The sequence below is a fragment of the Neoarius graeffei genome, chromosome 28 (assembly GCF_027579695.1).
Source record: "Neoarius graeffei isolate fNeoGra1 chromosome 28, fNeoGra1.pri, whole genome shotgun sequence".
NCBI classification, from domain to species: domain Eukaryota; kingdom Metazoa; phylum Chordata; class Actinopteri; order Siluriformes; family Ariidae; genus Neoarius; species Neoarius graeffei.
The window spans coordinates 42,451,396-42,468,190 of NC_083596.1; the positions used below are offsets into that span (position 1 = coordinate 42,451,396).

Genomic DNA, 16,795 nt, shown 5'->3' on the forward strand with positions numbered 1-16,795 from the left:
CTAAGAAATGAATACAGCTTCCTTTTCTAACGCCTAAACTTTTTTGTTTCGGCTCTTTTTGTGCAGTTTTTCAGATTTGGTTAAGCTTGAAATTTCTGCTGAGACCTGGCAACCCTGATTGGGATTCATTCCAGTAAGGTTATTCTAAGAAATATTATAATCCCACCGATTCTAAATTTACTCGATACTAAAAAGGTTAGGGAAACCTTCATCTAAGCTATAGAGTGACGCATTTGATTTACTGGAGCTTTCAAACAAAATTGATCCCTTTTCACGCTGGATGATGATTTACATCTCCACTTTATCCAAAGCCGCCCAAATCCCTCCACCTGCTTCCACCTCATTTCTTTTATTTTACATGCTCTGGATGGGTATGTAGACCAGTCTTTCCTCAAGTTGTCTTGCTGAAATGGTCAAAAACAGGTTTCCTCATGTCCCACAGCAGCAGGCCAAGGTGCTATGTCACATTACAAAACTATGACAACTATCTCTGCTTTACAAGCAGAACAAATAGTCTAAAACATACCAAAGCTGTCAGTCTCCAGAGAAAAATGTAGGCCAGTAATGTGCTATTGGAAACATGTGGCCTAGCAGCAGAACAACGTTGCTGAAGATTTTTGAGGAAGCTTATCTGTATGCCAGTGAAGTTCGTCAGTAGCAGACTGACTGTACTACGCCGAAAAATAACCCTGCAAAACACACTGAACAGACGGTTAAGGCTCTAAGCCTGAAACTGGACTAGTCTTCAATAGCTGTTGCTCCCTCTTGACTTGTCTGATGGCTGAGGCTGATTATGCAAAGCTCTGAGACATAAGACAAGGCTTTTCTCTTCGTCATGCGCGGGAATCTAGTCATTTTCACCCTGTATCTCTCACTCTGTCACGCTTTTCTTGTAGCCTTGGCAGAATGAGAATCAGATGTTCCGAGTTGGAGGAAGGATCTCTCTCTCCCACCCATCCTGCTCCAGGCTGCAGCTGGAGAAGCAGCTTCGCGTGTGCAACATGGTGACAGGAAGGTGAACATTCCACCCTTCTTCCATCACTGGCCAGCTGCTCCGAGGGGGAGACAGAAGAACAGAGGAAGACTGTGTTGATAGAGCAGCACTTCTTGAGCTACGAAGATGGCAATGGCGATATGGACTAGTGCACAGTAACGCGCTATTCCTGTACACCAAAGAACAAGACTTATTCAGTCAAGACCTTTGAGAATCTTGCAAATCTTGGGCCTTGTTCTCTGAACAGCGCTGGAGGTAATGGTCCAAACAAAGGCCCTTTCAAATGGATCTGCCTCGCCATTTGCATCTGTAGAATGGCAGGGAGGGGCCTGGGAAAATGTCGACAAATAATTCATATTGGCTTTGTTGGGCTGAGAGCTGGAATGTAGTCTCCCGCCTCAAATGGAGATGGAGAGGGTGTTTAAGGAAGGAGGGTGAGAGGTGTTTAAGGATTGTGGTGGGCTGTTGCCGAGGTAGCTCTCCAGGGCTTCTCTATCCTTAATGAGAATTAATGTAGTCAGGAGGAATATGAGTGCGTCCAACAGCCCTGAATCATTCATAGGCTGGGAGTGTAAACAGACCAAGAAGACATAAGATAGGAAGGGAGAGACGGACAGAAAGAGAGGGAGCGGGAGATCTTCCTCTGAGGTCCCTGCAGGGCCGTTCTAATTACAGCCTTTTGTTTTCCAGCAAACACCAGTGCAAGCAAGCAGGGGCAGTCATCCTGTTCAGACCCAATGTCCAGACCATTGCGGTTTAAACTTGCTCGCTGTTCTTGTGGGTTCTGTTTCGTTTAAGTTGGCCCTTGTACTTTGCAATCGAGGTCACCTCGTTCACAGTTTACCATCAGATGTTCTATAGTTTTCATAAACTCTCCACAAGCTTAAACTTTTATTAGCTGATAATAGCCAAGAGGCCCTTACAGTCCACAGAACAATAATGGGGCGTGAGAACTAGACAAACTAAAGTTTTAGCCAAGAGAGGAACAGTGAGAAGGAATATAATAATATTTCTCTTATTCTGGTTAGAATGATTGAGGAAAAAACAACAAATGCAAACTGCTTCCTTAATATTGTGTGGTTCAGTTAGGGCAATGTAACTTGAGCACTTTAAGTAGGCCTGCTCTGGTTAACAGCAGTTATTCCTGGCCCCTGTTGAAAGGAGGTGGGAAAGCCAGGTGGAGACCTGATGACCTCGGATCACCCTTTGGGACTGAATTATACTACTCCACCCTGGATGTGGGGAGTCCAGAGGGTGGGCTGTTCTAGTGTCAAGGGGTGTGTGGATGATCAATTCGGGAACAGGCCACAATGCCAACAATCGTTTGTTTGTCACATGGATGAGGTGGCACCAGACCAATAGGTCACATTATTATGGAACAAGTTCACATGGCGATATGTGATTTCAATATGACCAGCAAAAGCAGGTGCTGAGAGTGTCAGAATACTATTCTTAACATGGGCTTTGTCAAATGGTAAAAATAACGGTGCACTAATGACAACTTTTAATTTTAAAAAGTGTGCTGATCACATTTTCCATGGAGGATTTGTACAGCAGTGCTGACTGCCTCATGACCGAATCACTTTGGGTTTTTTTCCTCTAGAACAGGGCTTTTCAAAGTGTGGGGCGCGCCCCCCCTGGGGGGCGCCAGAGTTCTTCAGGGGGGGCGCAACGTGAGGAGCCTTTACCAGAGACAAAATGGATCGCTTTTTAGTACCTAAAGCTACAGTGAGTGAGGAGATAGAGTTTGGGCCAAGCAAAAAAACCCAGAGCCTCCAGGATGTTGCGATTTGCAACTTCAGCACAAATTCAACCAATCCCCGCGAATTCAGGGCGGTGTTACAATTATATCCAATCACCGCAACTTTCCCGCAAATTTGACCAATCGTTGGCGTCGTCTTGAGGTGACGTCGACAAACTACCTTCCGCCTTACTTCCGTGTTTAAGTTCAAGAGAAGCAGCATGTGTGCAGTGTTGCCAGATTGGTTTTAAGTGCATTTTGGCGGGTTTTGAACATATTTTGGACTGGAAAACGTCAGCAGTATCTGGCAACATTGCATGATGTGCGAGTGTGTTATGTTTACAGTGAAGCACTGTGTGCACTTTATTTATTTTTTTACTTAATACAAGAGAGTAATGGATGCCAACATTTTTGCCAAAATGGTATTTTATTTTCCATTGTTTAGGCAGCTTCAGCATCATACTGTGAGATTCTGTTCAAATTGTTTTTTTTTTTCTTCTATGAACCCTGAGACATTTATTTTATTAGTTTATAATTATTGTTTAATTTAGTCTTCAGGAGAGACTGCCTGCACACAGTACTAGTATTAAGTTTTTTTTCTTACATGAAAGCTGAGGCATTTATATTATATTTGAAGGTAACTTCATGTTGTGCTGTGAGGTTCTCTGCACTTGAACTTTTGAACCAACAGGTGCATTTGGATAAGTAAAGCCTATTTTTCTGCATTTTTGTAGTCCTGGTAATCTTTTATATTGGTAAAGTTGTTTATAGGACCATTTCTCAGTGTCTTTGTTTTTTAATCAATAGTTTTTCAGTAATAACTTAATATTTAACATATCACTCAATTTTAATCACAGAAAGAGAAAATCGCAACAATTTCTCGCAACTTTCACTTCCTCCCGCAATGTAATCGCAACAAAAACCTAAAAAACACCGCAACTTTCGTCGCAATTTTTTTTGGAAAACCCCCCGCAACATCAGACATTTTAGCCCGCAACAATCACAAAAAAGGCCCGCGAAATCCTGGGGGGACTGGAAAAAGAAGGAAGTATGACCACGATTATTTAAAGTTTGGATTTTCATGGACTGGATCTGAAGACGCTCCACTGCCACAGTGTGTTGTCTGCCAAGAGATGCTAGCTAACGATGCTATGAGATGTTTAAAATGTGTAAAACAAGATGTTTTAAAAAGCACAGATGTTTAAAATGTGAAAAAGAAAAAAATAAAAATGTGTACAACAACCATTTTTTAAAAATACAATTGGAACATTAAGTATAGCAACAACAAAAATTGTGTGTGTGTGTGTGTGGGGGGGGCCGCTGTTGTTTATTTGCTCTCCGAGGGGGGGCTGACTCTCCCATACTTTGAAAACCCCTGCTCTAGAACATGTCCTGAATGTGTATCTATGGACAGAAATGAGGTGGGATTTAGTGTTTCTAACACAGGGCTTGCTCCAGTGAACAGCATCAATGCTCTTAATCAGCTTCACACAAATATATGAACCATCCTAATAATGAAGGAAAGCTACTGAGGACCAGTGAATAATTAGGTCAGACTTTCTTCTATTGTTAGAATTTACCATGAGCGTTTGTTAAGAGGTACCAGAACAACACAATGGTTAACAGACTTGTGAATTTTGGTCCTTGGCATCATGCTAAGCAAAGTTACTCACCAAGTCGGCTTTGCTTTTCCCTGTAGGAAGCGGTCAGCTTTGCAAGTTCCTCATACTTAGCAGCCAACTGAAGTTTACCATTCTGGAGCCGGGGCCGATGTGTAAGGCTTTCTTCTGCGAGACCTCGATTAGTCACCAGCAGGGTTTCCCTCTCCACCTGCAGCTCCTGAAACTGAACACAAATTCCCAATTAAACCAAGCAGGCCAGGAACAATAGGCAATTCCATCTGTTTGCTAAGTTTGGACAGGTAGCGCAAGTTCAAGGGCTTCAAACAAAGCCTAATCAAGTTTTAAGGCTGGACCCAAAATGGTAAAGAAAAAACACTAGCAATTAGAAAAAGTGAGCACAAAGAAAGAAAATCAGTGTTTGTATCTACTGAAGGACCAATCACACAAATACTCAATCAAACTCAATCCCAAAGCACATCATCTGTTCTTGATTTACTGTACATCTCTGATCCACACCTGCACACACTGTGTTCCAACTCTGCCCTGGCCAAGACTTCTTATTATCCATCAGGACCCCAATAAACCAACAACGGTGCCTTGTCACAGTTCCTCATATGAGACAGTGTTCAAGGTCTGACTACGGTTTAGAGGAAATGCTAGCACATAGAGCTCTTGGGTGTTAATTACTGGATGTGTATAAGCAGTGTGAGACGAATCATGGGGATAGTTCACACTATTCATGACGAAGTAAGCTTGAAAATGAATAGACGACCACCCATGAGCCTGTACAAGCCAGAGGCCTTTTTATACCAGCGTGGCTATCCACCTTGCTGGGTATTGGGCTTGAATTCCAGGTCAAGGCTACAGCGCTGCTCGTGTTTCACAGGGCCAGAGTGAATGCTTTAAAGGGTTTGGCATGGAACCATGTAGCTGTAAACTTCGAGCTATAAACCTGGCACTGGCTATAGTTATGAGGGGTTCTGCTTAATTCACTTTTCAGGCTTTTGATTTATTTTTATCTAGAGGTGAAATTCATGGAACTTGACGTTCTTTGTACAATCAAGTGGAACGTCTGTAAACAATAATCAGGAAATAAACAAAATCATCCTAGATACTTCAAAAAAAAAAAAAATTTTTCAAAAGCCAATAATCCAACTTATTGCTGTGGGTGCAAATGAATGACTTCCAGATGAAAGCCAATTTGGAATATTTAACTCACACAGGAAGAGCCAAGGCCTAAAGCAGTGGTGGGGACAATATTTATTGAACGACCGCCTCAGTCTGCCACGACTCACTCGCTGTAGATCTAATTATAAAACTCCTGTACATAATGGGTTGCTTAACAGTTCAGAATGTCATTTGGTAACTCTGCCCTCCATGACATTGTCCAAGACCACTAACTCCAGCCCTTTGGGGAACAGAAGAGACAAATCCAAACCTCTAAACCTCCAAAAACCCCAAACCAATGTTCTAATGGAAAGCATTTGCAAAAAGTTCAGCCATTTCAAAAAAAAAAAAAAACCCAAAAAAACAAAACCACATTCTCTACACTAAGTGTAATTGCCCGTGCCAGACTATGAGGTATGGGTCGTCCTGAAATTTTGTGGAATTTGTGTTTCTTTCCCCTAGTTTATGCCAGAAATATTAAGACGAATCCAGGAGGTGGCCTTAACTACTAGTTTCGTGTGTTTCAATATTGCAGAGCCTTACTGTACTTAGCAGAGCATATAAGAGGATTAATGTTCCATTTGCTCGATGAATATGAGAATATTGCCTGTATTGCTGTTCCTCTGTATAACTTCAAACACCGCTTTGGTATCCCCACAAGATCCTTTTCCATTTCAGTCTCCATTTTGCTAAGAAGAAAGTGAAACAGGCAAGATGATTTTTTTGGGCGCTCGCAAAAACGAGTCGTATTTGAGCTGCTTAAAGAGATGGAAAGAAAAAAAAATCTTTTGGGGGTTATGTAAGGTTCCTTTTTTTTTTAAAGCGCTTCCAAATTCAAACTTTTTTTTTTCTTAATCACAGCAGGGCCATGTACTGCCTTTGTAAATTCCATGCGTCATAGCACCGACAGTGCAATTCATCACTGCGGCTAATTATCATTAGTATTGTGCATTTTTCCCCACATAACAGCACCTGTTCCCTTTTCAGATGAACTTAGCGAAACTTCAGAGCATTTAAGTAATCATTTTCTAATTAACACAAATTCATGGTTTGGATTCAAACGCAGAGACGGAATCACATGGTTCTTTCCTCTGTCCCTGGGTGTTAACAGATTGAAAATTAAATGTTCAATTTCTGTACAACAAATGGTGCCTTTAGGAGAAAGCCCACTGAGTGGTAATTTTGTGTGTGTGTGTAACAAGCTTTTCTAAGACAAAAAGATTACAGCGGCAAATGCATAAGCGTCACACTGTGCATGCTTACCACTGACTAATTCAAAAACATTGGTCACCTTAGACAAAATAACCCTCGTGATTACATGTTTTGTTGTGACTGGCGTCACTGAAATAAAGAATGTTTTTAAACGCTTTATACCAAAGCGCTCTTGAATGCTCGAAAGTGCTGATTCTTTATCTGAAACGACAGTTCTGACAGTACCGTACCTCTGGCTGAAAGGTATTAAAAACGTATGCGATTTTTTTTCATACGGCGAAGCATTCTGGGACGAGACGTTTATTTAGAATCGTTGGAAGGAGTCTCCAGTCACAGTCAGAGGTGAAACTGTAACTTTTCTGACACAGGAAAGTATTTTTTTGGCTTATTAAGGGAAAAAAAAAAGAAACAGAGAGGCTCGTTAGAGAATGACTTTTTATAGCTTTGATAATCTAATCAGAAATGAACTTTCACAGATTTTCTGCAGGGGTGGCACGGTGGTGTAGTGGTTAGTGCTGTCGCCTCACAATAAGAAGGTCCGGGTTCGAGCCCCGTGGCAGGCGAGGGCTTTTCTGTGCGGAGTTTGCATATTGTCCGCGTGGGTTTCCCCCACAGTCCAAAGATATGCAGGTTAGGTTAATTGGTGACTCTAAATTGAGTGTGAATGGTTGTCTATTACTACGTTCACACTGCAAGGCTTAATGCTCAATTCCGATATTTTTGTGAGGTCGTTCACATTAACAAATATATGCAACTTGTATGTGATCCTCAGTATGAACAAAAAGCGACCTAAAAGTGTTCCGCATGCGCATTGCAGGATACGTCGACGTCACACGCAGTGAGCATGGCCAGTGTTTACGGAAGTAACCTAAAGTTTCCTGTGTATGACAGTAGCCAGCATGGAGTACCTGGCGATGATGCAGTTGTTGTTGCGACGGAGCCAGAACATGCACAATAGCCTGATGTTAAGGAGGAGGTTGAGAAGGAAGAGGGCAAGGGTTTTGTTGTTGTAACTTTTTTTGAGAGACCCGCCGCCTACTTCAGCGCAGAATAGTGACGTTTGTGGCTTGTTGATAACGTGTAAGTCGGATGAATGCGACCTGGCGGTTCAGACTGAAGTCGCATATGAAAAGATCGGATAGGAATCGGAATTAGGACCACATATCCAAACGGCCTGGGTCGGATTTGAAAAAATCGGATCTGTGTCGTTCATATTGTCAATAAAAGATCGGATACAGGTCACATATGGGCGAAAAAATCGGATTTGAGTCACTTCAGCCTGCAGTGTGAACGTAGTGTATGTGTCAGCCCTGTGATGACCTGGCGACTTGTCCAGGGTGTACCCCGCCTTTTGCCTGCAGTCAGCTGGGATAGGCTCCAGCTTGCCTGCGACCCTGTAGAAGGATAAAGCGGCTCGAGATAATGAGATTTTCTGCAACATGAAATGAACAACTATAAATGGATTTAAAAAAAAAAGTATTGCTGTGATATAAAAGGAATAAAACATTTCAAACCATGACGTTATCGGAAACAGGAACTCTGATTCACCACCCTGTCGTTCATTATTTTCCGAAAACAGCATGCGTTTTATTCCTTACTCGGTTGTACACTGGCGTGAGAAAAACCACTCCACAATTCTGTGCGCAAACCCATCATGAGCAGTTATTATTCTCCGATTCTTTGGTTTCACAGTCTAAATAAAAGCCAACTCCGCTCCCATGGAATCCCTCAAGGATTCTCCATCCATTTTAGAGACACTCATACTCTCCACTGCTGAATAGCTGTATGAGCTGAAACAGACTTCACATTGGGATGGATCATCTAAACATCTTGAGATCTTTTCGGCAATAGAGACGACAAAATGACAAATGGATTGGGTAATGAATCTGTTTCCAGAAGAGACAGAGGGGAAAAAAAAGTTGGCTTCCACTGGGTTTGAGCTATTGTGTGCAGTAAATTTGATCTCCCTCGAACGCTTCTATGTGGCCGATATCACAGCACGTCCATTATGATCGCAGAGAAAACATTATTCATGCCAAATACTTAAGCTAATGAAAGCGGCTTGCTCACTTTTAAAGTTTCCACTGCTTCTAATTGGCACAAAGTTGTTAATGTAGGGCACATTTATGAGCATTTTCTTTCTTCCCAATTATTGTGGTTGTGACACCCCCCCCCGCGCCTTTTTTTTTTTGGCATGTGTATGGTTATGGATGTACATCTTAACCGTGCTGGCAAAACTAAAGCTATCCAACATTTGAAGGCGAGCACTCACGTCTCCGACACTAAACTAATGAATATTCATTGGACTGGAAAAAAAAAAAAGGAGCATGTGTTGTTGTTGTTTTTTTAAGCTTGATTGTGTATAGTATAACAGATGATGCGTTCAGGTTTTAATTAGGAGCCATACTGGACTAATGAATATTCAGGGTTCTGCAAAGAATGATGAAAAGTTTAAAAAAAAAGGGGCGTCTAAAGCCTTCGAGTTCATTTTAGACACGCGTTAATTGGTCCTGTTTACAGACGAACATTCTCATTAATTCTGCTTCGGATACTGTTCAAAGACATTCGCTGAATTCAACTCTTTATTGTATTTTATTTATCTTAAGGTACAGATTCAACTGATTACAAAAATCTTTCACTTTCTTTAAACACAATTATCTCTCACTTACCAGACTGAATCTTAACCACACGGGATTTTTTTTTTTTTGCAATTTATCCTGAATAAGTCGTGTTTGGTAAAGGATGTGGTTTTACACCGTGACATTAGCAAGAAAAACACGCAGACCACCGCAAATGGTCTTTCAGAGACTTATGAAGTCTTCTGTTCTTCTCTTACCTTCTACTCGCTCCCACTTCCTGAGCGTTTAATACGTCGGCCTGCTGACTTTGCACCATGTGTTTTAACTCACCCGGAGTCCATAACCATTTGAGCCTCATCTCTCTCTCTCTCTCTCTCTCTCTCTCTCTTTTTTTTGCCATTTCTCAGCCTGTTTTGAATGCGATCTTGGATAGCGAGATTGCAGAGTCAACCACCACTGCTGCATTTCAGAGCCTTTGGAATCCCGAGCATTTGGCCCCTCATCAGAAAATATCACTGGCTTAGACTTAACACTGTGTTTATTCTTACAGTTTCCTCTCTTGCCGTGATTCTGACAATCTCTGCACAGCACGGAGTGCAGCCTGAACAGCTCCCAGTCTTACCCTAAACAGGAATCAACATGGATTAGCCATTTCCTCTCGCACATGCCTTGATTTCGGTTTCCTCACTTCATGGATACAAAGTCTCCGAGGACCTTGTGGTTTAGATGATATATAGTCCAGTAAATGGATATAGACCTGTTTACCGTGGCAGATTTGTCAAATTTTTATTTTTTTTTACTGCGTGTTCTGTTTACTGCAAATGATTCACTTGGTCTAAAATTCTTTGAGTAGCCTTTCGCCAGCTGTGAGAAAAATGTGGTTGCTTCCTTCAAACACTCCAAAGCCATGCTATTTGGGTATTACAGCAAGCTACATAGACCAAACAGTCTGGAAACACACTTTGAAGTCACACGCTTGGGTGGCAGTCAGAAAATAAAAGTTGAAGTCTTTTACGCTGGATGGATGGTAGTGTTTTTCCAGTTCTATTGTGTCTGGGCATTAAATGTCACACAGGCTATTTTGTACACATTGTTTAGTTTGATGTGCTTGACGTCAGAAAGAAACGGACTAAGCGACTGAGTAACCATACAAACTTGCTTCTCAAAGTACGCAAACCGATCCTTGGATTAAAATCCAGTTTCCTGGATTTTCGTGGATTCAAATTTGGCAGATTATCAGCCGCCGAATCATAAAACAACCATCACTGACCGGATACTTTTCCAGTAAGCCTGTCTTACCATTCTAGGCTGCCTTACAGGTAACCATTCCATAGCATATCCCAGAGTTCCGTTCTAGAAAATGGTACATGAAGACATCAGCTGATTAAACGAACACCCCACCCCAAAAATACATTAAATGTGGCTTTATTGAAGTATTGGTGCTGTGTATATATAATTTTGTACAAGGCAAAGAAATTTAACATCTCATCTCATTATCTGTAGCCGCTTTATCCTGTTCTACAGGGTCGCAGGCAAGCTGGAGCCTATCCCAGCTGACTACGGGCGAAAGGCAGGGTTCACCCTGGACAAGTTGCCAGGTCATCACAGGGCTGACACATAGACACAGACAACCATTCACACCTACGGCCAATTTAGAGTCACCAGTTAACCTAACCTGCATGTCTTTGGACTGTGGGGGAAACCGGAGCACCCAGAGGAAACCCACACGGACAACATGCAAACTCCGCACAGAAAGGCCCTCGCCGGCCACGGGACTCAAACCCGGACCTTCTTGCTGTGAGGCGACAGCGCTAACCACTACACCACCATGCCGCCCTCCAGCAATCATATTAATAAGAAATCTAACATAGAAGTAGGATTGCATTGCGTTCTGGAACTTGGAGTTATAGGATACAGAGTTACGGCAGGAACTCGGCTTGGCTAGTTGGCAAAAAACGGGATGACAAGTGTGATGGTGATGACGGTGGGATTAGCATGAAAGTTGAATCTTAAGCTAGATGTACACAAGCACTCGCACCAGAACAAGTTGCCCCGGCGCAACTGCTCGTCTAAACATGATTTGTTCTGGAAAAATTTGACAGCAGTAGGTGCAACTTGGGGTGGCACGGTGGTGTAGTGGTTAGCACTGTTGCTTCAGAGCAAGAAGGTTCTGGTTTCGAGCCTAGTGGCCAACGGGGGCCTTTCTGTGTGGAGTTTGCATGTTCTCCCCGTGTCTGCGTGGGTTTGCTCCGGGTGCTCCGGTTTCCCCCCGCAGTCCAAAGACATGCAGGTTAGGTTAACTGGTGACTCTAAATTGACCGTAGGTGTGAATGTGAGTGTGAATGGTTGTCTGTGTCTATGTGTCAGCCCTGTGATGACCTGGCGACTTGTCCAGGGTGTACCCCGCCTCTCGCCCGTAGTCAGCTGGGATAGGCTCCAGCTTGCCTGCGACCCTGCACAGGATGAGCGGTTACAGATAATGGATGGGTGCAACTTGCTCCACTTTACGAGGTGGTGCAACTTGTTCTGGAACATCTTGTTCCGGGCGCAACTTGTTCCCGCTTACCATCCAAACACAATCGGTGGCAAGTAGGAGGGCTTACGCATGTGCGGTAGCGTTCATCCGGGTCATTTATCATCCGGACGAGACCGCTTCACGGCAAATTCAATGGGCAGTTCTTCTCGAATGCTTTTCCCTGTCAAACTTCTCCGCCTTTAAACGATGGAGTCAAGCGATTCCCAAGCCAATCGCAGTGATAACTGGACTAAAGAAGAAAGTTCTTACCCTCATCTAGTTGTGGGGAGATGTACTGTAGAAATCCAGTCGGATTTGGAGAAATCAGGTCGCAATGAGCCGATTTACCACCGACTCACCAAGTGTTTAAACAGAAAAACGAGCAACAAGTTAAAGGACTTTTGTTTCTGATCACTGATTTGCACACTTTTGTGTTTACCTGTCTAACTTCTGATTTGCCACCAATAGAGAGTGAGCACGTAACCACGAAGGAAAGTGGGCACAACTTGCCTGTGTAAAAGCAGCTTTAGGAAGCTAAACCTTAGGAACCTAAAGCACTGCCGTATCGGTCTCTTTAAGTAGAGATGGTAGAGATTAGCAAGGGCTCAGTGCCACTGGCTCCACTACCAGCAGGTAAAACTGTGGATTGTGGATAATGTAAGAAACCAGTGAAAGAAATCAACAAGAATTTCATTCCAAAATAAATGCCGTATGCCAAAAAAACTTAATATGCAAGTCGTTCAGGGTGCATTTATCCTTTAAGGACGGTTTTCCTTTAAGGAGACTGAATCCCTCCGCCTGCTGCCCCTACATTGCTTTCAAACTATACTTTGTTGCTCCGAACCACCACACATTTGTGTAATACTTTCATCATCAGCCTGAGCATTAGAGGCAGCTGGTTACCATTGTCGCCTGGCAATGAGGTTTGTAGATAAAATGGAAAACTGTGTTCTGCTCCCTGGCAATGCTTTTTATGTTTTACTATCAAAATGTCACAAAGACAGCAAGAACGACAATGGCGCATATTGCATTTGAGTTCTGGGACAGAACGTGAGCTGCAGGCATATAAAAGTTTGAAAGAAGACAGCAGTATGGGTCTCTTTACTTGTCAGGCCATCGTTGATCATTTGAGCTTTCTGTCTTTCAGAGCACAAGCCCTCGGTTACTGCTGAAGTCATTTCTGGTCTTCTCTGATTGACCGTGGTAACTCTTTGCCTGCCGTCACGGCAAAACTTGTACAACGGTTTAACAAAATATACTTCATAAATAGTGGCGCATCCAGACTGTTTTCATACCAACAGTCGTCTAGACAAATGAAATCCGACTGTTTGTTTTTTCTAACTGTATTACAGTTTACACAAACCAGACTCCAGGACATAGTTTTCTCGTTTCTAGGTTCGCTTCATTTGTGCTCCTAAGGGGTTAGTCAGTTTGTGCAATCCAAACTGATGTGATAGCTAAAGTTTTCAATCCGGTCTTTTTTTTTTTTTTTGGCAATAAATAAATAATAATGAAGTGCTTGTGGAAAGGGGCAGGGCTGGAAAGTCTGCCCCAGGCCTTTGACTTATTAGGTGCTTCCTTTATAATTAAATCATGCTGGCACTGCAATGGAACTGTACCAGGGTTTGGTTCGAAACAGCCCGAGACCTCTTCGTGCAAACAGCCATGGTCTTGATGACTTTGCTCGAGTATAATAGCTGTATTTACACCTGCTCAAACACAATGCATCAGAGAATAAGCATCCCACGATTCAATTTAAACAGCCTGAAGCACCCTAAACAAGCTTCCACACCAACCAAACTCACTCAACTTTAAGGTCAAAGAAACCTTAACTCCTCTGAAGTAAGACTTAAAACACAAAAGAAAAAGGGTGTTGTTATGGGAAAATGTGATGCAGCCTGACATGAAGAACGTTACACCCCAAAGTAGATTACTTTCCAATAACAGCATATCCCATGTACAACCCAGATTCCAAAAAAGTTGGGACAAAGTGCAAATTGTAAATAAAAACAGAATGCAATAATATAAAAATCTCAAAAACTGATATTGTATTCACAATAGAACATAGACAACATATCAAATGTCGAAAGTGAGACATTTTGAAATTTCATGCCAAATATTGGCTCATTTGAAATTTCATGACAGCAACACATCTCAAAAAAGTTGGGACAGGGGCAATAAGAGGCTGGAAAAGTTAAAGGTACAAAAAAGGAACAGCTGGAGGACCAAATTGCAACTCATTAGGTCAATTGGCAATAGGTCATTAACATGACTGGGTATAAAAAGAGCATCTTGGAGTGGCAGCGGCTCTCAGAAGTAAAGATGGGAAGAGGATCACCAATCCCCCTAATTCTGCGCCGACAAATAGTGGAGCAATATCAGAAAGGAGTTCGACAGTGTAAAATTGCAAAGAGTTTGAACATATCATCATCTACAGTGCATAATATCATCAAAAGAGTCAGAGAATCTGGAAGAAACTCTGTGCGTAAGGGTCAAGGGCGGAAAACCATACTGGGCACCCGTGATCTTCGGGCCCTTAGACGGCACTGCATCACATACAGGCATGCTTCTGTATTGGAAATCACAAAATGGGCTCAGGAATATTTCTAGAGAACATTATCTGTGAACACAATTCACCGTGCCATCCGCCGTTGCCAGCTAAAACTCTATAGTTCAAAGAAGAAGCCGTATCTAAACATGATCCAGAAGCGCAGACGTCTTCTCTGGGCCAAGGCTCATTTAAAATGGACTGTGGCAAAGTGGAAAACTGTTCTGTGGTCAGACGAATCAAATTTGAAGTTCTTTATGGAAATAAGGGACGCCGTGTCATTTGGACTAAAGAGGAGAAGGACGACCCAAGTTGTTATCAGCGCTCAGTTCAGAAGCCTGCATCTCTGATGGTATGGGGTCGCATCAGTGCGTGTGGCATGGGCAGCTTACACATCTGGAAAGACACCATCAATGCTGAAAGGTATATCCAGGTTCTAGAGCAACATATGCTCCCATCCAGATGACGTCTCTTTCAGGGAAGACCTTGCATTTTCCAACATGACAATGCCAAACCACATACTGCATCAATTACAGCATCATGGCTGCGTAGAAGAAGGGTCCGGGTACTGAACTGGCCAGCCTGCAGTCCAGATCTTTCACCCATAGAAAACATTTGGCGCATCATAAAACGGAAGATACGACAAAAAAGACCTAAGACAGTTGAGCAACTAGAATCCTACATTAGACAAGAATGGGTTAACATTCCTATCCCTAAACTTGAGCAACTTGTCTCCTCAGTCCCCAGACGTTTACAGACTGCTGTAAAGAGAAAAGGGGATGTCTCACAGTGGTAAACATGGCCTTGTCCCAACTTTTTTGAGATGTGCTGTTGTCATGAAATTTAAAAATCACCTAATTTTTCTCTTTAAATGATACATTTTCTCAGTTTAAACATTTGATATGTCGTATATGTTCTATTCTGAATAAAATATGGAATTTTGAAACTTCCACATCATTGCATTCCGTTTTTATTTACAATTTGTACTCTGTACCAACTTTTTTGGAATCGGGGTTGTATTTTATTCCTCTTTTATACCACAAGAACCAGCCTCACTTTTTGTATAAAAGTTAACAATGCAAAAACTATGCAGCTTGTCATGTTCCAGAGAAACGAGAGAGCCTTCCCATCCTGAAGCTCTGTCATAAAAAGTGTGAGAAATGTGCCACAGATTGCAGTTACAGCTTCACCTCTGACTTAACGTGCAATAAACGTCGACTGTGTTACAATGAATGCATTAATATGAACCTGCCATTTGCTTGACAACCGTCAATACTAGCCAAACTGCCGTTGGAGAAAATTAAATCAACGCCTTTTTAACCAACTGAACAATTCATGAGCAGTGTGATACCGTATAAAGCATCAGGAGCGATGAGAAATCTAAATGTGAAATGAATAGCTGGGGATCGACTCTATACACGTCTGATTCCATTCATCAGTGAGAATTACAGCCCCACAACAAGACCTGACTCGGTAGCTTAAAAAAACAAATAAATAAATAAAAAATAGATGATGGTGATATCCTCAAGCACAGTCTGTTTCAATAAAACTGATGCCTGCACTTCCTGGAGTTGTCAAGTCAAAACGCATTTGCGGCACAATCGATCAACACGTTGTGACGCCAATTCGGACACAGCAACAGCTAGTTTATTAAAACTGAGAAAGTCTGGTCAAGGAAATAAACATGATCTACAGTATCCATATATTTTCGCCTGGAGCTATATTTACTGAAGATGAAATCATTTCCAAGGGTTCTATCGGGTGAAATGTCACCTGAAACAACAAACGATATTTGTAACATCAGCATGGGTATGACTTGCTGACCTCAGAGCAGCTCAGGAGCACGCTTTAAGATCACCCATAGACCTAATGATGCAAGAATATATACTATACACTGATCGGCCATAAAATGAAAAAACGCGGACAAGTGAAGTGAATAACATTGATTTATCTCATTACAATGGCACCTGTCAAGGAGTGGGATATATTAGGCAGCAGGAGAACAGCCAGTTCTCGAAGTTGATGTTTTGGAAGCAGGAAAAATAGCCTCAGTAAGGCTGTAGCTCATACCGACCACTGTTTTTGCATGTGTTTGAAATCCGATCGAAGAGTAGCGTTTAATGTCACGAGTCACTCAAAAATTGTAAATATCATAGGTGGCACCACCGTCTTGACAACTTTGATGCACACCCACCTGGGGAACATTGTGAGTTTGTTCGAAATCTGATCAATCCTGTAGGAGGGGTAGTGATTTTTGTAAATTGTGGACAGATGACAGACGGACGGACGACGCATGATCGCATAAGCTCATCCGGCCTGGACTGCGGCTGGATGAGCTAAAAATGGGCAAGCGCCAAATCGTGATGGCTAGATGACTGGGTCTGAGCATCTCCAAAATGGCACATCTTGTCGGTTGT

At 42.4% G+C, this 16,795-nt stretch overlaps 1 protein-coding gene across 1 annotated transcript in view; it reads right to left on the reverse strand.

Annotated features, from left to right (window-relative positions):
* vps37d (VPS37D subunit of ESCRT-I) overlaps positions 1-16,795 on the reverse strand; it is a 46,722-nt gene that overhangs the window by 22,115 nt on the left and 7,812 nt on the right. The window contains exon 2 of the mRNA XM_060912964.1: positions 4,409-4,580. Within this exon, the coding sequence (XP_060768947.1) occupies positions 4,409-4,580 (172 nt within the window). The remainder of the gene's footprint in view (positions 1-4,408; positions 4,581-16,795) is intronic.